This window comes from Lemur catta, chromosome 17 (genome assembly GCF_020740605.2).
Source record: "Lemur catta isolate mLemCat1 chromosome 17, mLemCat1.pri, whole genome shotgun sequence".
Taxonomy (NCBI): domain Eukaryota; kingdom Metazoa; phylum Chordata; class Mammalia; order Primates; family Lemuridae; genus Lemur; species Lemur catta.
This window is the reverse complement of record NC_059144.1, coordinates 21,546,525-21,572,596: the sequence shown is the minus strand read 5'-3', so window position 1 is coordinate 21,572,596 and position 26,072 is coordinate 21,546,525. Positions and strand designations below refer to the sequence as shown.

The following is a 26,072-nucleotide window of genomic DNA, read 5'->3' as shown; positions in this document are numbered from 1 at the left end:
TTATTTATTTATTTTATTTTATTTTTTTGAGACAGAGTCTCACTCTGTTGCCCAGGCTAGAGTGCCGTGGCGTCAGCCTAGCTCACAGCAACCTCAAACTCCTGGGCTCAATCAATCCTCCTGCCTCAGCCTCTGAGGACTATAGGCATGTGCCACCATGCCCAGCTAATTTTATATATATATATTTTTTAGTTGTCCAGCTAATTTCTTTCTATTTTATTAGTAGAGACGGGGTCGGTCTCACTCTTGCTCAGGCTGGTCTCGAACTCCTGAGCTCAAATGATCCAGCCACCTCGGCCTCCTAGAGCGCGAGGATTACAGGCATGAGCCACCACGCCCGGCCAAGAGTTAGGTTTTTAACACATAGATTACATGCCTGTGTTCCAGAAACCATGAGCAACAGACAGTCCCACCCTATTCGTTCACTGCCAGCACCTGGCACAAGCTGTCATTTCTCACTTAGACTCCTGCATCAGCCTAACCAGTCTCTCACATCCACATCTTGCTTGCTTCTATCTGTTCCCCACACAGCAACTAAAGAGATCTTTTAAAAATAAATTTCTGATCCTCTGTCTTAAACCTTCTTTTAAAACTAATGACTTTCAGTTATCCTTGTCTCAGGCCACTCTTCCACTGGTGCCCAGCACTCCTGCTTTATTAGGGTTTTTTTTTTGTTTTTTTTTTTTTTTAGTGTCCCAGAATGCTCCACTCTCCCTCTCCTCAAGCCTTTCAAAATTACTGCTCTTTTTGCCTGAAATACTTGTCCCATTGAACTCCTTCATTCTTCTTAAGTCAGCTAAAATGTCTCTTCTGCAGTTTTCTCTTCTTGTTCCTTGTGTCCCCAGTAGACTGTGAGCATCATGAGAGGAGATCCTTTATCTGTTTTAATTTTTTTTTTTCTTTTTAGAGAGAGGGTCTCACTATATGGCCCAAGTTAGTCTCGAATTCCTGGTCTCAAGTGATCCTTCTACTTCAGCTTCTCAAAGTGCTGGGATTACAGGTGTGAGCACCATGCCCAATGCCCATGTCTGTTTTTGCCCTTTGCTTTCTCTCCAGTTCCTAGAACTGTGCCTGGTATATAGCAGGGACTCAGTAAATATATAAAGGAATAAAGAATGCATGGAGGTCAAAGCAAGGCGATACTAATTCTTTTTTTTTTTCTTTGAGACAGTGTCTTGCTGTTGCCCAGGCTAGAGTGCAGTGGTATCATCAGAGCTCACTACAACCTCAAACTCCTGGGCTTGAGATCCTCCTGCTTCAGCCTCCCAAATAACTGAGACTACAGGAACGAGCCACCATGCCCAGTTACTTTTTCTACTTTTTTTTTTTTTTTGATAGAATCAGGGTCTCATTTTGCTCAGGCTGGTCTCAAACTCCTGGCCTCAAGCAATCCTCCCACCTCAGCCTCCCAAAGTGCTAGGATTACAGGTGTGAGCCACTGTGCATGGACTATCAATTTCCATTAACTGGTGCTTTAAGGCTTAAGATTATGACTGGGTGTTTAAATGAAATGGGTGTTGTCCCATTAGTGGGATCAGACAATAAAAGACATTAACAATAAATAAGTTGGTGTTTTATTGGTAATTAATGCTGAGGCATATCTCAACATTACTGTTCATTTCAGCAGCTTGGCAAAGAATCCTATTTTCTGCTAACCCCTCCCTGACTTTTTAAATTTTTGTATGTACTTAAAACATACACAAAGACAAGGGAAAGCTTTTAATTATGTTCAATTTTATAATGTAGATTATAAACAAATACAAAAAACAATTAAACGTAGTACATAGCCCCTTCTTGCTATGAATCCAGGATTTAGGAGGTAACTCAATATTAAAACTAAAGCAGACTATACACAACAGGACATAGAGAATGAATGGTATTTCCTTCAAATTGGACACCTTGTGAAGTGATGTATGTATTCCAATGATGCTAACAATGCGCAAAACTCTTCTATCTAAAATAGCCTGCAGAGCCACATAGAAAATTAGTCTCATTCCTTTACATGTGGAACCCAACTTGGCTTCTAAAATGTTTCATTAGACTTGGTTGTTTCAAAACCTGAAAAATATCTTCAAAGGATAAAGATTTCTGACCATGAAGGATATTTAAAAGAATGAGCCACTGGTTTTGAAGGTCATTTCAAAAAAGAAATTTCAAGCATTTTGTACATTTCTGGAAAAAGTGTCTACACAATGTTCTTTTGGATGCATAAATTCCATCACTTTTAGGAAAAAGTCAAAGTACTCTGTAGTCAGCAAGTTATCTTCAAAGGCAAAAGGGCAGAAATCTCCACACAGTCACCGTGTGCTAGGACACTCTTTCCATTCCTCTCCTCTTTAGCATCTAGTGGCAGAAAAGCTGCATAGGGTCACTGACAAGATCCAGATCCATGTGCAGTAGGTGTGTTCTGCAGGCGAAGCTTGAGTAGTTTTCGAGCTGGCGAAGGATCTAATTGTTGCACACTTCTCTTCCCTGCAGAGAAAAGGGGCCAAAGTTAAATTTCTGTTGAACTCACATAACATTTATTGAAAACTTAATGAGTGGACACTGTGTCAGACACTGAAGGGTGTTACAATGACAAATAAGAGAGTCTCTGTCTTCAAGGAGATGGCAGTCTGATAAGAAAGCCAGCCACCACTACAACTATAAAACAATGTGATGAATAAGAAAATGAAGGTGTGTATGGCAAATAATTAGGGCTGGGAGGAGGTCAGGAAAAGCTATGGAGGAGTACTGTCAGTGTCACTTAGTGGATTCTTGAAAAATGAAGAGGGAAAAGGGAATGGGTATATTTTTTTGAGAGTGAGTCTCACTCTCTTGCCCAGGCTGGAGTGCCATGGTGTCATCCTAGCTCACAGCAACTCAAACTCCTGGGGTCAAGTGATCCTCTTGCCTCAGCCTCCCGAGTAGCTGGGACTTCAGCCATGCACCACCATGCCCAGCTAATTTTTTCTATTTTTAGCAGAGACAGGGTCTCACTCTTGCTGAGGCTGGTCTCAAACTTCTGAGCTCAAGCGATCTTCCTGCCTCAGCCTCCCAGAGTGCTAGGATTACAGGCGTGAGCCACCATCCATCCTGGCCAGGAATGGGTATTTTTTAAGTCATAAATTTACCAAAACAACAGTTCATGGGAATTTAATTCTTAGTCCACTGTGCTTCTCTGGAATTTACATCTAGAAATTTCCCATCAACTCTGAGTACTCATAACATAATACTTATTGTGGGGAGAAAAACAAATTACCTGATACAGGTCTTACTCTCAGGGACCATATGCTTTGAAGGGCAGTCGGTAACCCAATGACTATCAAGTAAGACAGCCCAAGCTCTGGTCCCCTCAAGAGACAAACTTACCGAGCTGTAATGACACCTCCTGGAAGCACTGGGTACTTTCATCCATAAAGGCCTGCAGCTGCTTCACAGATCCTTGCAACTCATCCATCTGCAGACGAAAGACAGCTGTGAGCTACAAGGGTCCATGGCTTCTCAGATGTTCCTCAAACCTATCACGCAAGCTCCTGCTCAGGAGCTTTGGGCTTGCTGTTCTTCCAAAGTGGAATGTTTATGCCAGACATTGTTTGCTCCTGTCTTCCCCAGGCTGTTCTCTGCCCCAGAAAGCTAACCCCTATGACCTCTACCAACAGGATGCATCTCCTCTGGCTTCTTGTTGGGTATAGCCAAGAAGGAGCCCAAGTGGGAAGCAGATGAATGAAGTCAGGCTTGCTTCTGGAAGGGTCATCATGAATTAGCTATGTCCCTTAACTGAAGGTATGGCTCTCTCAAAGTGGCCAACTATGTGACTTTCTTCCCCCAGGTGCCACACTAACTGCTCCTCCCTCCTCTTAGAGCTCTGCTGCCTCTAAGCCCCAGGTTACTTCACTAACCCTTGTGGTTCCCCCCCAATATCCACACCTTCAAACATAGCCTCTTTGAAAATAACTCTTCTTGAATTACCCTATTTCAAATGCCATCTGCTTTCTGTTGATACCTGGATTGACACAGTACTATTCCCCAAATGTCCTCATGGCTCATTTCCTTCAAGTCTCTGTTCAAATGGCATCTCGGAGGGGCCTTCAATAACCGCACTATATAAAATAGCAACCTGCCACCCTGTCTGTATTCTGTCCCCTCTTACTCTGCTGTATCAGCTCTTACCACTGTACAGTTACTTGTTCATTATTTTTTTAATCATCTCTCCTTGTTTCCCCAAGGTGGAGCAGAATATACTTATTACATACATTCTCCAGGTCTTTTAATTTCTAAGGATTATAAGGTAACAAAGCTGGATAACTCAACCAAATAAACATGAGCCCACTTACCACCAACTCCATACAATCAAAAACTTTGTTCTGGTTCTGTAATATTTTCTGGTAGTCAGGCTTTGTATTAAGAACTTCACTTTGGGAAGACCCAAGATATGTCACGGGTTCCACTTTGTCTTCAGTAGAACATCTAAAAATAAAACAAAACAAAGCAAAAGAGCTTTTAAGGAATTTTATAATTATTTTCTGGGAAAGATATCAAAGATTATCTTGGGAAAAAACCTTCTATAAGGCTGAATCAGTTTCTTCCAACCTACCCTAGGTATTGGGCAGCTCTCTTATTAATAAGAGGTTCTCAATAATTGTTTAGTATTAATGTTTTTATACCTCTGTATTCCAGGAAATGCTGGAAGCTTCAGGTCAGTTCACTCCACCTAACAGTAAGGTCCATATACAAGGACTATGCTTGGGGTAGAGTGAAGCCAAAGCTTGCTATTCTAAATTCAATGTCTATGATCATTTACAAAAAAAATGCTGGCCTACCTCAATTATCTAAAATAACTAAATAGGACTGAGAGTTCATGAAAATTGAGGATAACCCTTTACTAATAACAAATACTACAATTTACTGGGTGCTTAGTAGGTGCCAGATACTACTAGGCACTTTCCATTTAACTTCATTTAACATTCTCAATAACCCAATGAAGATAGGTATATCCCATTTTCAAATGAGGAAACTCAGGCTCACAGAGATTAAGTGACTTGCCCAAGGACCTGAACAAAGTCTGTTTCCAGAAGCATTCCTCTTAAACTGTAAGCTTTGCCATAAAAGTTTTTATTTTCAAACTGCCATCTTGCCCATTATCTATCTTCATAAAAAGAACAAGGGGTGAATAAAGTAAGTGATAACCATCATGGCCATTTTGGGGAAGTTTTTTGAACCATGTTCTTCAAATCACTTTTGCAATTAGGGTTTTAGCTAACATTTTGTAGTTGGGTTTCTAGCTAAGATTCAGTTTAGAAAACAAGCTTAAAACCACTGGCTTAGATGTTTAACTAAATCAAACTCTAGCACTTTCCCACTTTCCTCTGCCTTTAAGACACAATCAAAGATCCTCTCTCCTTACACCATCCTCTCCCACTCCCTTTCGTGTCTTTGTGTTTCTACAAAGGTCCTAGCCAGAGGCATCCCCCAAACCTGCAGCCCAGAAGCTATGTGGTCACTGAAGTCCCTTGACTATCGTTCCTGGCCCAACCCTAGGTTGCCAGGTACAAGGCAGAGATGTGCCTGTCTCCCCAAGGATGTGAAATGGCAGTCAAGGACACAGAACAGAGACAATTCTGTTCTTGGACTGCAATTGGTAACACAAACTCTCCCTTCCTTCTTCCTCATGTTCCATTTATGGTCTGAGAGTGCTATTAATAATATAGACTTTACAGAGGCTTGCTGAGCTGATTGGCCTGTAAGATAGGATTCGTCATTCAATTTGTGCTAATAGTAATGAAATAAACTCAAATAAAACTCCACAAGGTAAAAAGACAGCTTATTTCCAATTCATAGATCTAACCTGGATAATATCTCTTCAGCCTCCTCCTGGTAGTGCAGCAAGAGCTGATCCCAAGTCTGACGTTCTAAAGAAAACCTACAGAATCAGAAAAAAAAAAATTCAGTTGATTTTTTTATCATCTCATTCTGAACCACTCAGGGCAACAATAAGTAAGTTAGGTGTATAATCTGGTTATAAAATGTGAGTTGAAAGGCCATAAAAGGAAAGCTTGACCCATTCAGAGAATATTAATTTAATCAAATAAAACCTGAGTTGTTAAAATCAAATTAACATCCTATTCCCCAGACTCCACTCTGTGAAACTGGCCATCAGTAGAGCCTATAAAACTCTCAATATAAAGCCTTCTGACTTCTGGTATGGATGTATTAGTACTGACTCTCTGAACACAATGCGTACTATTCATTTTTCCCAGGTTTAGTTATTTTCTCCAGGTGGAGAATGAATTTAGATTTTCCAACAAAAGTTTGCTCATTTTCACTTACTTTGTTATATATTCCTTCATCTCAGCCACTGATGCTGCCAGAGACAAATCTGATGCTTTTCTGGAAAACAGATAGGATTATGAGATTAACATGAATCTTTCAAGAAACACTTGATTGAATATAATGCCATACATAATTTTAATGGCAATAAAACATTCGTAATTTTTATCTTTCACTTTTGCACTAGGTAATAGCATTCTAAAGTATCTCTTTTATGTTCTATCTCTCATCAATTCCAATTCAAACCCTAGCCAGATTAACCTGTCTTAAAATGTTCCTTTTAATTTTTTTGCTTGCTTAAAAACTCTGTGACTCTCTACTGCATACAGAAGAAAAGTCAAAACTCATTAATCTAGCACTTAAGGCTCTGTGTTTTCTGGTTCCACCCAGCTCACCAACGTTGATTCCTACTGTTACCCAATGGCTCAGCTCAGCTGTGTGAGTAATTCTAATGGGAAAAAAAAAGCAGGCACTGAAAATGCCAAAATACTGCAGAAGTACTTGGTACTCTACCTGGCAAAGACAAATTAGTTATGCTACCATTTATTTTTTTCTACCAATGCCTGTGACACTCAGCCTCTACCACCTCTGGCTGAGATGCAGTAATCTATGTTTAAACACGCTACATTAAGAGATGCTATGTTAAGCTAAAATATTTTTCATTTCCTGACAAGCAAAGTCAATCCTAAGAATCCATGGAAAAGTAGACTTTTTGAAGTCAAAACTTAAAAGTTCATGATGTAAGCCCAAGTGACATGATTTGTTACCAGGTAAGAACAAATGGGGGTTGGAGATGTTAGCCTTGTCCCTGTAGAGAAACTACCAGTTTTGGGAGTAGGATTTTTAAATTCCTGCTAATGTTCTTGCTTGCCAAGAGCCAAAGAACAAAAGTTTCTCTCATTTTGCATGGCCAGCAAAGATCTGAAGAATGCTTTTCCCCTCATCTTTTCATGGCTGATTCCTTCTCACCATTAAGGTCTTGCAGGTCTCAGTCCAAAGGTCAAGGCACTAGAGGTCTTTTCTGAACACTCTAGCTAAAGCTGCTCATGCCCTCACTATCACATTTATTGACTTCCTAGATTATCACTATCTGTGAAGTCATTATTTTCTACATATCTGTTTGACTGTTTCCTTTATTACAATGTATGACAAGAGGGACCTTCCTTGACTTACCTATCACTATATTCCCAGTATCTAAAAAAGACTGGTACATAAGATGCTGGATAAATGTTTGTTGAGTGAATGAACAACTTTCTAGCTATAATCAAAAGTTTTAATTCAATTATAATTTAGGACAGAAGGGGAACTGCTCTTACTCATTTGAATCTTCAAAACATTTTTGTAGAGTTCCATCACTTTCCAGTCTGTCTGCAAAATGCTTCAATTCTTCAGAAAGAGAAGATGCTAAAGAAAACAAATTTATATGTTATAAAATGAAGAGAATATAAATTTTCATAATGAGCTGCTTACAAAGATATAACATACTTAAGGTAGCCTCAGCTCTAGGGTCCCCTGTTACATTCTGGCCCTCCTACCCACCCAAAAGAGTGGTATAAGTTTACAGAAAGATTTTATTTTTTTCTCTGGTAGGTATAGATAAAATGGAAGACAACTCCTCTTTGGCATTTATGATAAATAGTTTTATAAATGACTAGTGAAAAAGCAGTTTAAAAGGTGTATCTGCATTGATATTTCATTCTTTTCAAGAGATTTGAATTACTAGCACTGGAAGAGAAAACATTACAGAAGTCAGGCAAAAGGTAAGAATGTAATAAGAGGCAAATAAAAAATTATGGGCATGAGGTGAAAATAGGTCTCTGCTAGACTTGAAGAGTCCACTATTATATTCAGGTGAAGAATGCAGAGGGGAAAGGTTATGTTAATTACTTATCAAGATAACACTGGCATATTTACTTTAATTATGGTGATGGTGTAATTCTGAGATAAACAATTTTAACTGTCAAGTAAGCCTGGGGTCTTAATTTAAGTGGGTAACACTGAGGATTTCTGATCCTGGATGATTGCATATTTACACTATTAGGAAAATAGCTAGTTCCTAGAAAGTTGAAAATCAATTCCTGGCAAAGAATATTTTTAACTTATATCAAAGACAAATAGCTAATTTCTTTACTATATAAAGAGTTCTTACAAATCAATATTAAAAAAAGCCAACATCCCAATTTTAAAAAAATGAACAAAGACATGAATAGATAATACATAGAAAATGAAGTACAAATAGCTCCAAAAATATGCAAAAATGCTTATCCTCTTCAAAAGAAAAAGGAACACAAATTAAAACTATAAAATATCTTCTATCACTTATAAAATAGTAAGAAAATCTAAAAATTTGATTAAACTGTGTTGGTGAGAACATGAGAAAACAGGTACTTGCCTATATTGCTGATGAGAGAATAAACTGATACAACCTCTCTGGAAGGCAATCTCATAATTCCTACCATTTCATTTGAACAAGCTAATTCCAGTTCTAGGAATTTATCTAATTTTTACTTGCATATGAGCCAAAAAGCATGTGTAAAAAATGAATTCATTACACTACTCATTTTAACAGCAAAAGACTAAAAAATACCCCCAAAAGCCCATCAGTAGAGAACTGGTTAAATCAAATATGGTTCGTTTATATAATGGAATATTATGAGGCTACCAAAATGTCAAGGCAGCTCTACATGTGTGATATGGAACATTCTGCAAGATAAATTGTTAGGTTAAAAAAAAAAGACAAAGTATAGAACAGTACACAGAGTTATTCATATGATTTTAATGACTATTTGGAAAAGCAATAAATCTCTCTGCAGGGATACACAAGAAACTGGCAGCTATAGCTGCTTCTGGAGAGAGGAGCTAAGACGAGGGATCTGAGTAGAAGGGAAGATTACTTCTCATTTTCATACCCTCTAAGCTTTATAAGCATAAATTCTTGCAATTAGGAATAAAAAGGGAGTTGGTCTTATGAGGGAGCAGCTTCTGTAAATGGGGCTCCTGCAAAGGAGGGTTTGGCTTCCCGGGGTCAGAGCTCACTCATCTATTCTTAGTAACTTACCTTTGGCTCGAAAAGTTTCAACACTGAAGCCCTTAGAGTCTCTTAGGAAAGGTTCAAGTTTCTGAACAGAGAACTAAATAAAGAAAAGCATTTTCAGTATAACAACCAAAATTTTCCAGGCCAGTCCTAAATTCATGTAACCTTATGTTTAATAAATGTGAAACTAAATATGATTTAATTTTTACACCTAAGACTTTCCACATAAACAAATAAATAGATCAGGAAAAAAACCTTTGTTGCTCAGACTATGTGTTTTGATTTTTGGCTAAGGGAAAAATGATTATTATATTCACATAAATTACTTGCTTATCTAAACTAATATAAACACCAGTTAGCAATATAACATACAACTTTAATAAAAAAACTACATAACATGGGTCATATATTGATTTAGCATGTAGTCAGACGTCAAACGTCCATAATAATTTAGATTTTTATTTCTCTACCCATTTCAAATTCCCATCATTTACTATATTGGGGAAATCTCTGTTAGCTGCTCAGTTACCAGCAACAGCACCAGCAGGATTGGTAGAAAGTCCCAGCCAAAGAGAAATCAGCTGCTGGGATTAAATCTGGCTGTTAAATTAATCCCATCCAAAGAGAAACATCTTTTAATCCTTATAGGTTAATCATACAGTATTGATATCTCTTAGAAGTCACAATTACAGTTAAAAAAAAATTACCCAGTCCTTAGAATCTCACCTGGAAACAGGAAAGCAGGAGAGAGCCAAGCCGCTTGCTTTCTGCTAAATTGACACTGATGGACCTGCTGAGCTCTAACAAAATATTGTCACATTTAAGGAACTGGATACTTACAGTTAGCAGAATAACAAAACTGAAAAATTTCCTCCTTCTTAATGCAGTCCAACTTAAGGCAAGAAACAGCCTTCTCTCATTAAAGTGAAAATTCTAATTTTTCCATCTAATTTTTTCAGGACCACTGAGGAATGAAGTTTTCCCATTTGTGCATCCAAACTTAAAAAAAAAGTTATAAGAATCTATGTATAACATTAAAGTCTTGTTTTGTTAAACCAAGGTAGATAAAAAATAAAGTAACTTCTTTTCTGATGATTCATATTCACTATTTTAAGAAAGGATCTGGGAACATTTCAGCATTTTTATAAGAGAGGCACTACAACGTGCTTTAAACACATTGTCTTAAGAGACCTCTTATAAACTCTATGAATTCCATTTCACAAATGGCGAAACTGAAGCTCAGAGGGGAAATGACTTGTTTGAGGCCAGAGATTGGTGGAGCCAGAATTCAAACCCAAGTCTGTCACTAAGATCCATGCTTTTCCCACTGATACCACACTGTCTCTCTATAACGGCCTAATAATATTAGTAGCTAACATTTATTGAACACTTGCTATATGAAGCATCTTATTAAATGCTGTGTATACCTCATTAAACTTTGAGGCAAGTATCTTAATTCTATTTAATTTTTTTTTTTTTTTTTTTTGAGACAAAATCTCACTCTGTCACCTGGACTAGAGTGCAGTGGCAACATCATAGTTCACTGCAACCTCAAATTCTTGGGCTCAAGCGATCTTCCTGCCTCAGCCTTCCAAGTAGCTGGGACTATAGGCATGCACCACTACACCTGGTTAATTTTTTAATTTCTTGTAGAGACGGAGTCTTGCTATGTTGCTCAGGCTAGCTTAATTCCATTTTGATGATACATGGTAACACAGGTACAAAGGCTGTACAGTAATAGGTAACTAGCCCAAGGTCACACAGTGAATTATCAGACTGAATTTTATTTTACATAATTATTCCACCATATCCTCAGGCAACTGCAAGATGTAGATACTGTTTTTTCATTTATGCCCATTTAAAAACAATTATATGGCAAAGGAAGTTTGCTTTGAGAATTATGAAAGCTACATATCTTTTTGCCCTGCAGCTTCAGCTGGCTGTTTTCAAAGTTCTCTTGTCTCCTCTCTTGATTAATTATCACCACTGTTAGTCAAGAAAAACAGGATGCTTTCTGCCTATAACCAAGGAAACCTGGCAGGTGGCCAGGAATAACCAGGCGATAACCAATCTTATTACGTTGGTGATTTTTTTGTTATACAGAATTTTAAATCTAAATGCTCTGGCACAGAGCTGAGGGTAGGGCTAATCTTGGGGAAGCACTAATGTTTTCTCAGTACATCTAGGGAGTAAAACATATGGGCATTATTGCAGCAATTTTCTGGTGTGCTAAGTGGCCATTTTTACCCAGATTTCCTTCTATACATCAGACCACCTGGAAGTGAAGTAATACCTTAAAAGTAATCACAATAGCTTAACATTTGAGGGCTTACTATGTGCCAAGTACTGTTATATGTCAACTCATTTAATCTGCACATAACCCTGTCAGATACATACTATTTCATCCCCAGTTTACTGATGAGGACTTTAGAGCAAAGAAGGTTAAGTAATCTGCTCAAGAGCCCACGACTATTAAATAGTATGTTCTTCCTGAAATGTGCTAGACTTTCCACCCTATATCCTTTGATGCTTGCTGAGATAGTTACTATTGTAAATTCACACAGAATAACACAAATCAAATTCAAATACAGCATCCCTAAAAACTAGGTTTTCACTCTAGATATTTCTATGTGCATCTTCCCTCTGAGGTATTTCCAGTTATAAAGGCTAAAATCAGATATCAACCCAAGCACCTTCTGTTCTACTTTAGGGTATGAGGCAGAAAGCCACAGGAAGAAATTTTTAATGTTTCTTATCCTAGCAGAGGTGTGTGAACAATTAGAAGTCAGAATTTCTGTTTGTGGCAGCTAATCATATGATCTAAACAGCAATAATACTGAACACTTAGTAGGTGTTTGACAACAGTACTTATAAATGTAGAACATCCCCCACAAGGTTAAGTAGTGCTGTCTCCATTTTATAGATAAGGAAACTGAGGCTCAAAGAGTTGAAGTGATTTGCTCAAAGTCACATCTATTCAACATCTTTCACAATCTAGTCTTAACCTACCTATTCCTGCTCTTTCCTGCCAGTCCTATTCCCTGTACTGTTTTTTTATTTTTTAACAGATGGGGTCTCACTATATCATACTAACATACCTCATTGCCTCTTATCTGAGCTGGAACATCACTCTTATGTAATATCACCCCACCTGTGATGCCCTGGTGAATGGGAGGCAGTGACTTCCTCCGGTTCGTTTCTTTCATACTTGCTCTCCGCCAGGATTGCCTCCTGTCTTGATGATGTGCAGATTGTTCTTGAGCAGATAAATGAAGGGATCTTGACTGAAGTCCTTCCTGGTGGCTGGGATCACAACTTCCCCCTTTTATAAGGCTACAGTCAGGGTAAATTCTTTCTTTTGAAACACCTTGAGTCATCTCGAGGGAGGCAGATGATTTAGTAAACACTTCCACAGGGCCGAGACTTGATTCCACTTGGTGATCATAAGTCTTAGACGTCACTGGTGGTTCTTCTAGCGTTTGTTACAAAAAAGTCAAGATACAAAATCAAACCCACCACAACTAAGTATCTGTGCAAAAAGGCGGAAAAAGAAAGTGTATGCCCCAGATCATGGAAACATTGAGGAAGTATCTCAGCAAATACAAGAATATGCAATTCCAAATCCACCAGGAGCCAGGAAAGGATTTGAGTATGGCTCAGAAGCCTGAACCCAAGGCAAGAGGTACTGAATTTCACTACAATACTTACCTTCTGTGATCTCTGATCTAGTCACTGAAGTCATCTTGGGTGGGCAACTCTGAAAATAGGAAAATGAGGTGATCTGTTTTTCACATTTTAGCTCCACTCTTAGTGGAACAGCACCCAGCATAAGCCCCGTGCTTTCCAGCCTCTCTGAGCTGCCCTCAGTCACCTCCTCCGTAGAGAATATCAATAGGGGTCAACACCTCCTATTCTGAATTTCTACAGAACTTATAGCTAGAAATACTCACATCTCCCATAACACACACCCTACCTTACTTTCCAATTATTTTGTGTTTAACTTGTCCCGAATTTGCTAATTCTGTTGATGACATTATGATCTACCTGATCTTCCAAACCAGAAAAATCTTATTATCCTTTACTTCTTATTCTTAGCTCTCTAGCTCCAAAGTCCTATCCATTCTACTAGTAGTCCCTCTAAGTCTTTTCTCCATTCCCACTGTTACTAGTTCAGTTCTCACAATTTCTGCTCTCCCCTCCCACTATCAGTCTCTCCATTAGTTTCCCTACATCCAATTGCTCCTCTCCAATCCATTCTTTAGACAGCTGCAGAGGTTTTTAAAAAGTGTATTCAACACCTTTCACAAGCTAGTCCTAACGTACCTATTCCTGCTCTCTCCTGCCACTCCTATTCTCTGTACTATTTTTTTATTTTTTAAGAGATGCGGTCTCACTGTATCACCTAGGCTGGTCTCAAAATCCTAGCCTCAAGTGTTGCCCTGGCCTCAGCCTCTGGAGTAGCTGGAACTATAGGTGCAAGCCACTGCACCAGTCTCCCTGTGCTATTTTTGAATCCTTGCACACATCTGTCCTTCTACCTGTAAAATTTATTCATCCTTCCCAACCACTTCTCTTTGACAGAGTTGGTGGCTACACACTATACCCCTTAGTCTCCCTAGCACTAGCTATAAAATCTATTTAAATGTCTGTCTCCCCAGCAAGACCGAATTAGTATTCCTAGTGTCTCTAAGGGACAACTGACTGGAAGACCGCAGGGCCATGACAGAAGCATCTCTTTATCTTCTATGCTACCCCTCCTTCCCAGCAGAAATCTGTCTGTGGGGGTGCTTAGTAAACAGAAATGAATATATTGGGAAAGACAATATGGAAAAGGTAACAATTAGGAGGGGTCACTCAAAGATCTCAATCCTCACAGTCCTTATGACTATCACACAGATCCAACTTGGATAATAATAGCAACAACTGTCATTTGTTACGAGCTTACTATATGCCAGTACCTGTACTATGCAAAGGCTTTACTTGTAGCATTATCCCACCTGATCCCTTCCACAGCTCCATAAACACTATGAACTCCACTTTGTAGATAGGGGAAGTGAGGTTCAGAGAGGCAAAAAACCTGGCACAAGAGTCTTACACAGCCAGCCTGGGGGCAGAAGCGAAATTCGAACCCAGGCTTGTCACCCCTAACCCTCTGCACAGTCCTTAACCACTTTTCTGGAGTCTAGACCGCTGGCTTTGCAGACAGGCCCCTAACCGGGGGCGTGGCCCTCCCTCGGGTCTCAGTTCACCCGGGAGGAGGTCTCAGCGCCCCCCGTGCCCCACAGTGTCCGCTGTCAGGGGCACGGGGAGCGGCGAGTCAGGCTGGGCCGAGGGGTCCGACGCCAAAGAGGCTGGTGAGGGGGCGAGCAGGGCCATAACAGCGGATAAGTCTGCAACTTTCTGACCTCAGAGCGATGCCTGTCCCGTCTCGGGCCTCGTCCCTGAAACACAAGGCCACAGGTCACTCTCCGCGGCCCCAGTGGCCCCTTGCGCCCTGGAACAGGTAGGGTGCGCCGTCCGCCTCTACGCCACTGTCGCCGCTTCGGAAACTCCCGCCAACCTAGGACGCACGCGCGGCCTCCGGCCTCTCGGGCGCGCACGCGCAGAACACCTCCCTCCGCAACACGCATGCGTACACCGGGTTCAGCGCTCCTGCTGGCTCCGCCTCTTTGTCCGCATCCTTCCGGGTCCCCGCTGCCACGTCACCAGCTTCCCTGCTGCACCGGTCCGGGGACCCGCCACAGTATCGAGTCCTTTTGCGCCTGACGGGCCCCAAATCCCATCTAAGATGGGGAAACAGAGGCCCAGAGAGATACTTGCTGGAGGAATACAGTGCATCAGAGGGCATCTGATACCCTGCCTAGTCGCTAGACCAAGGTCCCCCCTCCTTTTATCTTCTTAAGTCCAAAAATGCGGACCGTGACTCCCCACAGAGTGGACTGGATCTCCTTTCCCTCAGCCTATCGCACTCTTGCTTTAGGACTTTGTCTCCTGTGGGCCCTTGCATACACGGCGAAGTTCAAGAACTCTCCTTCACCCCCTTCTCAAACTTGCTTGCTTTGCTAAAGCCATTCCCTCTGCCTGGAAAGAACTTCCCTGCTTTTCCTAGCGAAATTCTCCAATTTTAAGCCTCGGCTAATGAATCATCTCTTTCAGAGCTTACTCTGTGGCCCCAGGCTGAAAACCAGATGTCCCTTCTGTGCTCCCAGGAAGTTGTGCCTGTTCCATTATTCCTTGCGGGCCTGGGAGGCTCCAGACAGCAGGCTGCTTCCTCAGCACCCAGCTTGGCGCCACCAAAATGTCCCCTTGGATTTGCACAGTCCTTACTTTCAGATCTGAAACCTCCAAGTGTTGAATTAAGAGCAGCCCACAAAGTCTGAAAGAGGGGTTGAGGAGAGGCAGCTGGAGCTGACTGTGGTCATCCTTCCATAGCAGTTGTGGTCCTTGGAAATCTGCCTTCCTGAAATTTCCACCCTGTGGTTCTGCTCTGCTGGCTCCAACAGCCGTCTGAAAGCAGAGATTTGCTCTTGGTTCCCTGAATTGCACTTTCTGGGGCTCAGAGGTAACCCAGTTCCTTCTATGCTTGCCCTCCTCCTAAACTCCTAATATGTCAATGTCCCAAGAACAGAACAGAATGTCCCCAGCTAGGGCTGGCCATCCTGGGGCACACTGAGAATATTACTTCATGGAATCTAGTCCTAATAAATCCTCTATGTCCTTTCCCTGCTTTGAATTCTCCCATGGCTCCCTCCTGTCCACAGGATGTATAAAATTTTTTTCTCTAAAAGGCACTGTGTGATCTGATCCAGCCTCTTCTCTCAGTTCCTCAGTTTTGCTCCGCTCTCTTTCTACTAGGCTTTCACACGTGCTGTTCCCTCTCCCTGGAACTACTTCCCCTGAGACTCCTGCAACACATCACCATCCCTCTGTGAAACATTTCCTAAATCCTTTGGGCTCCCCGAGTATCCTGGGCTGCTCCCTGCCATTGACTTTGATTTCCTATCTTCCAGGTCCATCTTATATTTTTTTGTATCCTCAGTGCCTAGCACAGGCCTGGGTCTTAAGAGATCTATAAAAATAGCATGTGGTTGCCAGCTTCGAAGATGGCACCAATGATCCCTGCTTCTGGGTGTTCATGCCTTTGTGTGGTCCCCTCCCACTTTGAAGAGAGCTGGTCTATATAACCAGTAAGATATCACAGAAATTATACTGTGGGACTTCCAAGGCTAGCTGTAAAAGACATTGTGACTTCCACCCTGCTCTCTCATGGATCACTTGCTCTGGGGGAAGCTAGCGACCATGCTGTGAGGACACAGAAGCAGCCCTATGGAGAGGTCCACATGGTAAGGAACTGAGGCCCCCTGCAGCCAGCACTGACTTGCCAGGCATGTGAATTAACCACCTTGCGAATGGATCTTCCAGCCCCAATCAGGCATTCAAATGACTGCAATCTGAGTGACACGTGACTGCAACCTCCTGCGACCCTGAATCAGAACTACCCAGCTCCTAAATTCCTGACAGACAGCATCTGTGGGATATAACAAATGTTTTCAGATAATTAGTAACACTGCAAGAGATAATTAACACACAACTAAAAGTGTCTTTTTCCATGATACATTTTTTTTAAGTCTTTTGTAGAAAAGTCCAATTCTATTTTTCTTTGTTTTGAATACTCTGCATGTGTTTCTCAGTGGTCATATCACACTTGGTGGGAGATGCTGAAATATCAGCTGTCTACAGCCAGAACATCTGGTAGCCCCTCCCAAGTGACTCCAAACCAGCCAGCTGGCTATGGCATTCCCAGGGCTCCCCCCTTCCCAGGCAACCATGGGTGGGATGGAGTCGGGTTTCAAATTTCCTGGGGGCCCAACCCATCCAGCTAGAGAAATCAGAGAGGAGGCCAAGTTCACAGCAACTGTTCATATGACATACTTTATTTCCAATCTACAACCATTAAAAACGCTTTGTAAGTTTACACTGTACAGTTATTCTCATGTCTGAAATAAGACACAGGGGCAGGGAGAGCTGGTGGATTGGACTGTAGTCATCCTAGCACCCAATCCATCCTGGGAAGGAGCCGTTTGAAGACAGAAGTGGGAAGGAGAGAACAGTGGACAAGAAAGGTGGACAGTTGGCCCAAGGATGCCCTTGGTCCCTTCCCTCCCGGTGGCCTTTCCCTGGGGATCCCCCAGGGCCCACGACTGCAGGACCCTCACCAGGAAACCAGGCTGAGTGGGAAGGGGGCTTCACAGTATTGGCGGGGGGCTGGGGAGGGGAGCTGGGATGAGGAGGAAGGACAGCTTCTGGCTCTCTTCCCAGCTGCTGGGGGTTGGAGCTGTTTTTTGGCACTGTCTCCAAGGTCTCCCTGGGGTTGGGAGGAGGGGGAGCTGGAGATTTAGGGTTCTTTCCTTGTGGAGTTAGGTTTCTTTCCATTTGAAGAGAGGCCTTCTGGCCTATGGTGAGGTTCCCAAGGGATAAAAGGACATGGTCTTTTGCCTCCTGCTTCCCCAGGACACCCACCCTCTGCCTGACTGGCACCACCCACATAACCTTTTATAAAACCAAGACAAGTGGGAGAGGTGAGCAGGGCTGGAACCACGCCAGGAGCAGGGAAAGGAAACGTGTATGCCTTCTCCAGGCCCTCCAACTCCTAGGAAGAGGAGAGACTATAGGGTCGGGGAGGGGGATTCCCAATCTCAGGAGTCCAGATGAGGTTGGTGTTTTCCACCTGTTCTTGGCCTGGGCCGGCCCCAGTCCCTCCCTGGGCTGCAGTAACTGCTAACCTAGATCAGCAGTTGGCAGACTCTTGTGCATGTCAGAATTATCTGGAAGGCTCCTTAAACCCAGCTTGCTGGACCCCACACAAGTTCTAATTCAGTGGGTCTTGAGTAGGGCCAATAGTTTGCACTTCTTTCAAGTTCCCAGGTGATGTTCCTGCTGCTGGGACACAATACAAGAACCACTGGCCTAGAATGGTTCCCCCAGTCACCTCATCCTCAGCAACGTGGTGCCCCTGGGCAGTGCTAAGGAGCTGGGCCGCTAAGGAGCTGGGCCACCAAGGGCAAGGCCTAACCTCAGAGGCACCATAATATCTGGGAAGCTGCCGGGAATGGTCTTGGGGTGAGCCCCCTGTGTGGAGAAGTAAGCTAAGGCACAGAGATCAGTGGCAGAGCTGAGAGAGGAGCCAGGATACCAGAGCCCAATGGAGAAAGGATGGGGCTGCAGGACCCCAAAACATCACAGGATCATAAAACCGGGAGGGCCAGAGAAGTTAAGAGATCTGCCCAGACTTGGGCCAGGTCTCCAGATCACCAGCCGAGGTCCCTTTTCACGGGAGTGGCTTCAGAATGGTGTGTGACAAGGCAGCCAGGCCATGCCTGCCTCAGCCCTTCAGGGATGTTTTGGAGGAAACAGAAGCTCCTTGCTTTGGGGCATGGTGTCTAGAGAACTGAAGGGCAGGAAGGAAGGGGAGCAGACAGATGGGACAGACAAGCCCAAGACAGGGGTCCGAGGGAGGAGTGGCAGGGCAGGCATTGGGGAGGAGCCCCAAGCAGTGGGTGTCCTCAGTCCCCTTTGCATCTTGTGTATGGGGATTTTGCAAATTGCAAACGCTGCTGGGTTGGGAGGGGTAAGGGGTAGAGCCAGGGCGAACTGTAGGTTCTACCAGGACAAGCTGTTCTCAGGGTGGTGAGGCCCAGGGGAGAATAGAGGGGACGGCTGGATATCGAACGGTCAGACAGGGGGACAGATGACCAGAGAGAGGGGAAGAAGAACCCAAGTCAGGTGGCACCTGCTTTACAACCAAGGCCACCCAGGACTGGGCAGGGTAAAGGAGGAATAAGGGGATCCAAGTCCCCACCCCCACCACACACCCACGGGAAGTGCCAGGGCTGCGGCTGGCAGGCTGCTGACAGAGGAGACGGTGTGGCTCAAGGACGGCACTGAGGGACGTCTTTCCGGACTAGGGGGTTGCTGGGGTGAGGCAAGCTCAGTGAGAAGAGGGGATGGCAGGGCTGGTGCTGCCTGACGCACTGGGGAAAGGGGCCCCTTCTGGTGTGAGAAAACACAAAATACGTAAACACAGAACCCAGGACACCATCAGATTTGAGAGCAAATACTGGAGTTGGGAAAATACCGACAAGAGCACCCCCCGGATAGAACGGGAACGCGTGCTGGAGGATGGGCTGGCGGGGGTGCTGAGGATACAGGAAAATCCAGGGGAGGGAGGAGTGCTGGGGAGGACATCCTGGGAGGACTGCGGGCGGGATGGGACAGTAAGCCCAGGGGCAGAAGAGGAAAACCTGGCCAGGCGCCAGGGCCACCATCTGCTGGCAGGAACCAGCCAAGGAGAAGAGGAGGAAGGAGGGGAGGCTTTGGGAGTCGTTAGTAAAAGAGAGCATGGGTGGGCAGTAGGGAGCAAACACACTAAGCCCACGGAGAGGAAGGGCCTCAACCAAGATCGCAGAAAGGAAAGGCAGTTCTCATTCGCCACTGAGGATGCAGCACCTGCTGGGAGTCAGGAAACCTGGGCTCTGATCCCGGCCCTGCCTCTGGTTTTCCGTGTGACCTTGGGTAAGCCACTCCCTTCCCTGAGACTGATTCCTCATCTAAGAAAATGAAGGGGCTGGACACAGGACGAATACTGTACGGCTCTACATGCAGGAGGCACCTAGAATAGACCAAACTACAGAGAAAAGAAGTAAAGTAGAGGTTACCAGGGGCTGGGGGGCGGAGGGGGAGTTACTGTTTGCTGGGTAGAGTTTCAGTTTGGGATGATGAAAAAGTTCTGGAAATGGACAGTGGCCATGGTTACACAACATCACGAATGTACTTAAAGCCACTTAAAATGTTTAAAGTGGGGTCAGGCATGGCGGCTCATGCCTGTAATCCTAGCGCTTTGGGAGGCCGAGGTGGGAGGATCACTTGAGGCCAGGAGTTTGAGACCAGCCTGGGCAACATCGAGACCCCCGTCTCTACAAAATATAAAAAAACAGCTGGGAGTGATGGCACACACCTGTAGTACCAGCTACTCAAGAGGCTTGAGCCTGGGAGTTGGAGGTTGCAGTGAGCTACGATCACGCCACTTGCACTCCACTCCAGCCCCAGTGACAGAGCAAGACCCTTTTAAAAAAAAAAAAAAAAAAAAGGTTAAATTGGTGAATTTTTATGTTATGTGTATTTTCCACAATTTAAAAAAAAAGCAGGGGGAGGGACTGGTCCAGATTATGTTATGATTTTCTTTCCATTCACGAGGACTAGTGAGTAGGGGTGAAGGGAGTGTCACCCCCCAGGGCCAGGGCACTGAGTGTGATCACTTTACTGTAGAACCTTATGCTTTTCCAAGAAGATTCACAGGCACCGTATTGCATTTGGTCCCCACCAGTTACGTGAGGTAGGACATCATACCCACTTTATAGCTGGGGAAACTGAGGCACAGACCAGCTACATGATCTGGCCAAGATCATTCAAGCTGGTGGCAGTTTATTATTTTTTTAAAATAAGTCACCTGGAAAGCATCCTTACTTCTTAGGTTCACCTGCTAAAACACCAACTGGCTCAGAGGCCTTTGCAGAAAGGATACATGCTATAAATTAGTAGCAGAAGACTTTGTCTCCTGGGACAAACATGCTTGCTTCCCATGATTGGATGATGAGAATTATAAAATCTTGATGTGTTTCTCTTTTTACCATTGCTGCCAGGAAACTCAAGAATAAAACTGAATTACATGATTATGGAAATTACATCAGGTAGACGTGAAGAATAATTTGTCTTGGTTTTTGACTTTCTATTTTTGTTATCTTATTGAACGCTTGTGACCAAGATTGTAAATGGCTCCTGATGCCTTTTGGAAATCCTTAGAGTAATTAAATCAGAGTTTGGTTGAGGACCCAGTCCCTTAAGTCCCAGCTCAGTGCTCTTTTTAAGATATAGCATTGTAGTTATTGGTTAAAAGAAAAATGGCCTAACGGTCAGGGCCGTGAACACAAATGGTATAGCCAATGGTGGTTAGAAGCCCCCTGAGAGAAGGCTGAGGTGGAGCCCAGGAATCTGCATTTTGAGCATGCCCTCAGAGGATTCTGATAAAGGGGGACCCAAGACCACCTTTTGGAACACACAGGTCTAGGAATCTGCAGTGGATTTTTTTCATGTCTGGGTTGACCAGTGGCATTTTCCTGGTGTCCTATGTCCACACTAAGCCCCCAGTGGAGCAGTGGGTTTGCACGGCGAGTTGGACTGGGGGATCCAGTAGACCCAAGTTCTCTTCTAACTTGATGACTTCCTAGTTGGGTGCCCTGCGGAGACCTGCACCTTGGTTTCCTCATCTGCAAAACAACAGCCCTGATCTGTGTCCTGCCCAGGCTGCCTCCCAGAGTTGTCCCTGAGAGCTCTGAAAGAGATACAGTTTGGGGAAGCGATTTCTGAATACTGCAGTGCCTTGGGCGGGACATGCAGGGGATTGTTATTATTAACAAAGAGGTAGTGGGAGCTTAGGGGTCTGATGAGGCTGGAAGTGGGGGACATTCTGGATGGGAGGGGAGAGGGAGGACACACCTGGACATTGGGTGGGCACGAGGAGAAGAGGTGGGGTGATGACACCATGAAAGGTACATGGGAGTGGGTGTCATGGAGCCATGTTGGCCTCCAGGTGCAAGAGGATCGAGACTTTGGGCCCTCGACCTTGCCACCTGGAAGGCCAGCTGGTAGAAGAGTGTCCCTGGGGACACCAAGGGGTGGGGCCCATTTTGAGTCCATAGAAAGCAAGACCTCTTGGAGGTCAGCCTTTGGCAGGGAAAGAACTGGGGGAAAGAGTTGGTGGGGGACAGGGAATTGGATTCTGATATCTTGCACATGCAGGCCTAAGAAGTGCGGGTGCACCAAAGTAGTTTGATTTTCATTCCAATAAAGTCATCATTGCCCCCGGAAGGGTCTGATTTGCTTGTGGGAAGAGGTCAGACATAAGCAACGTTGAGGTTGCCCAATTTAGGGTCAATTGTGCCAACTTGTCCCGTTTCCCCCCAACCAATTGGTGCCAACCCCATGGACTCAAGCCAAGCAGTCTGTAGGGGATGGGGACACCAGGGTTCCTTGGGACTTTGGTTGAAGAGAGAGTAGAGATGCAAAAAAGGGAAAGAAAGGAGGACAGGGGAGGAGAGGAAGGAAGTGGCACAGTGGAAGGGGAGGAAGGGAAGAAGGGCAGCGTTCCTTCCTGGGACCCAATCCTCCAGGGAATCCCCACTGTGGGTCAGGCAGTTTTCTGCTTTGGGAATGTTATCAAGACTTAAAAGGCATTTGAAGAAACAAACAAACAAACTTAGAAATTACATTCCAAAAGAGCAAAGAGTTTTTACAAACCAATCCCCCCACCCTGAAAAGGAAAACACAACCAGTTACCAAGTAAAATGCTAAAAACCAAACCAAACCAAACCAATATTTACATGTAACATTTTCAACCCCATCAAGCCCCACGTCCAGAGGCTTCTGCAGGAACAGTGACGAGTGGCCTTGCACAGTGGCATGCAGGACGTAGAAACTAGGAGATCTGGAGCCCCAGACAGTGGCTGGGGACCAGGGGGCCTGGGTGCTGAGACAACGAAGATGGCAAGGACAATCTTGGATGAGGGCGACGGTAAGGCTGAGTGGGCCACAGGCCTCGGGGTTCAGGTCTCATGGGGATTTCTCCCCAAGGCCAGGAGTGAAGACTCCCTGGGCCTCTGCAGCTCTGGGAGGTGGCAGATCTCTGGTGGCTTGTGGCCTGGTGTGAGTCTCCTCACCTGGAGATAACCTTGGAGGGTCCCCCTGACCTCTTGGCTGGGAGCAGCAGCACCCCAGATGGGAGGTGGCCCACAGCTCTACTGGCCTGCCTGCTCTGCCCACACACGTCACTATGCCATGAGGATGCGGCTGGGACTGGCGTGACCCTGATGTTCAGCCTACAGGGAAGGGAGATGAAGGACTCGGGCAAGCTGGTCCAGGTGGTGCTGAAAGGGTGGGATGGGAACTGGTGGGAGGTGGGAGTACAGGAGCGTCTCCTGAGTCCTGGGGGCAAACTCGCAAAGCTGCTGGCTTTTGGTCTTCCGGATGAGGAATTCTGCAGACAAGCCAATCCGTCCTGGTGTTTCCATTCTGCGTTCCCAGCCAATTACAGGAGGGCAGCATGTCTGTGTGTGTGCAGGCGTGTATACAGCCCAAATGGGTTCATTGGCACAAGGGGGAGGAGCGTGAGGCCCTCCTCACCACACTGCAGTGAGCCATGCTGCAATCCAACCAATGGCTCGGGCAGCTCACACGGGATGTGGGGAAGGGCAGGCAGTGGAGCTGGGGCTGGGAGAAGAGCTGAGAAAGGCCACAGGCTAAGGAGAGAGGCTGGTGAAAAGGCTGGCAGGCTGGTGAGAACCGAGGCAGACTGGTAGACACTCTCAGGTCCATGTGCAAAGCGGCAATAAACAACGTTCTCGAAGTTCAGTCCTGTTTTCCTGCGAGTTCTCACTTGGGGAACTTGGAGGGATCTCTGTGTTCCTAACAGAGCCTTAGTAATCCACGTTGGACTCACAAAAAAAAAAGGTGTCAGAGGGAGGGAGGAAAAAAAGAAGGGAAATGGAGAATGTTTGGGGAGTGGTGACATCAGTCCAGCCCTGCACCCTGTCAGCGGGTGTTTACAAACTGACAGCTGGGGCCGGGCAAGTACCAGATGTGGAGTTGTAACAAGTAGTGCTCTGAGGCCAAAAGGCCAGCAGTGTAGGGGAGCCAGCTGCAGGGCTCCCGCTCCGGCGAGGGGCCCTCCAAGGCTGACCAGGAGACCAGAGCGCGGTCTCCAAACCTGGCTGCTGAGTGGCCTTGTCCACATGAGGGACCCCATGCCTGTCCATGCAGTCAGACAGCCCACATTGTCCCAGTGGCAAGAATACGTGTCTTAACCTTCAATAAATTACCTTAGGGACTTTGGGGGCAAATTAAATTATTAAAATAAAGTAAACCACCTTAAATATTTATAATAAGAAAAATTCAAATAAACAATCTAGGCAAGAAATGTGTTTCCAGGCCCCAGTCTACTGCTGCGCCCTGGGCACTGGCCTGTTGGAGTTCTCCGTGGCCTGACCTGGCCAACTGGGAGTCTCCTACAGGGAATATCTTTGTCCCCAGCAGCTGCAGGATGTAAACACAGTGGAGACACGGTGCCAGCGAAAGAGGCCCCGAGATCAAGGCAGTGGGCATTTAGGCATTTATCTATGCACCAGGTCTTAAGACTGACTCTACCTATTTCTGTCCTCACGAAGTCTGCTGGAAAGGTTGGGCCCCCCCGAGTCACCTTGGCAGGGGCAGCAACTCCAAAAGCTCCCAACCCTGAGCCCTATACATTCCCACCTCGTCTCCTAGGTCTTGCTGCATCCAGGCTGCAGGCAGGGAGATCCAGGGCTCCAGGATGCCCAGCAGGCACTTGGCCCTGGCTGCAGCCCTATCATACCCCCCTGAGTCCCGGAAACCCAGGGCAGCGGGGCTGGGAGGAGGAGGTGGCGAAGGGAAGGAGGTGAAGGTGACGATGCCCAGCCCAGCTCCGCCAGGAGCCCCTCGCCGAGCCCTGCAGCAAAGCCTGTTCTTCTCAGTGGTGTCTCCTCCCCAGTGAAGGGGTGTGTGGTCAGCAGGGAACATCTCCTCGAGCCCTCGTCCTCGAGGGCATGGCCGGAAGTGTACCCTTCCCGGGCTCTTCCAAGAAGTGGGCGTGGGTAGAACCAGGCAAGGCTCTGCTTTAGGCCCCAGGGACCGGCTCGCGACGGATCTCTCTGTTGGTGCTTCCAAATCCCAGTTTTTGTCTTTCTCCCACTCACCGCCTTCCCCTGGGAAGTTGGGGCTCACCACCCAGCGGTCAGCAGGAGACCCCGCTTTACCTTGACGTGAAAGCTGCTCTCTGGCAGTGGTGTAGCTGCTGCCGCCTCCGGGGCTGGGCGATGCTGAGGGCGCAGCCCCTCGCCTCCTCTCTGCTGGCTCCCTCCTGCTACCCGGGGACGGGGCTGGTCGAGGTGGGGAGCTCTGCTGCTCTGTCACTCGCTGGGGGGGGCCGCCTTCTCCTCTCCGCCCCAGCTGGACTCTGAAGGGTGCAGCCTGCACTTGGAAGGAGAGTGGCGGACGGCAGAGCGGGACGGCCGGGCGAAGCAGGAGGTGAGAGACTGGGTGCTACAGTCACAAATGGCATCCTACGAGGAGAGAGGCAGGAAGTCAGGAGCCAGGAGGCATGTGCCACCGCGGGCCGGGCGGCCAGCCAGGCAAGGAATCTGGACTCGGCTGTGCCCAAAAAGGGCCTGCAGCCCTGCACTGAATCAATTTTTCTTTTTATTGCTCTTCTCCCATTAGCACAGTAACAGATGTTCATGATAATATACTCTGGACTATACAGAGATGAGGGTGGACACTGCCCATGGTCCTACACATCAAACATAAATTCTCAACATATTGCACACACATACATTTGCCAAAATGACCTCATTCCCTACAGCTTATGTTGCAACTGCAAAACATGAGCACTTTTCTGTCACTATGTATGTCTAGATCTCCTTTTTTAAGGGCTTTATACCATTTTACTGAATGGAAATTATTTATCCAATTCATTTTTGATGTGCATTTGGGTAGTTTCTAATTTTTTACTATTACTATTAGACAGGAATAATGGTTAAAATTGCTGCTGTAGAACCAGACTGCTTGGTTCAAATCCCAGCTCTTCCACTTAGAACTAAAG

The 26,072-nt window shown here is 45.2% G+C and overlaps 2 protein-coding genes across 3 annotated transcripts in view; both read right to left on the bottom strand.

Moving 5' to 3' along the window:
* Positions 1-1,714: 1,714 nt before the first annotated feature.
* Positions 1,715-14,913, bottom strand: DSN1 (DSN1 component of MIS12 kinetochore complex). Of its 2 annotated transcripts, none has more exons than XM_045528637.1 (11): positions 14,749-14,913; positions 13,052-13,100; positions 12,552-12,815; positions 10,070-10,143; positions 9,368-9,440; positions 7,626-7,713; positions 6,310-6,369; positions 5,828-5,902; positions 4,317-4,449; positions 3,352-3,439; positions 1,715-2,472 (listed from the first exon to the last, which is right to left on the bottom strand). In XM_045528637.1, exons 2-11 carry the CDS (start codon positions 13,083-13,085, stop codon positions 2,369-2,371), a joined length of 993 nt encoding a protein of 330 aa, XP_045384593.1. In that variant the 5' UTR covers positions 13,086-13,100; positions 14,749-14,913; the 3' UTR covers positions 1,715-2,368. The 2 variants fall into 2 exon arrangements, with proteins under 2 accessions (XP_045384593.1, XP_045384592.1); XM_045528636.1 differs by having other exon boundaries at positions 12,495-12,815; positions 14,749-14,910.
* Positions 14,914-22,662: 7,749 nt separating this feature from the next.
* Positions 22,663-26,072, bottom strand: part of SOGA1 (suppressor of glucose, autophagy associated 1) — a 60,454-nt gene continuing 57,044 nt past the window's right edge. Inside the window, exon 15 of the mRNA XM_045528635.1 lies at positions 22,663-25,533. Within this exon, the coding sequence (XP_045384591.1) occupies positions 25,381-25,533 (153 nt within the window). The 3' untranslated portion in view covers positions 22,663-25,380. The remainder of the gene's footprint in view (positions 25,534-26,072) is intronic.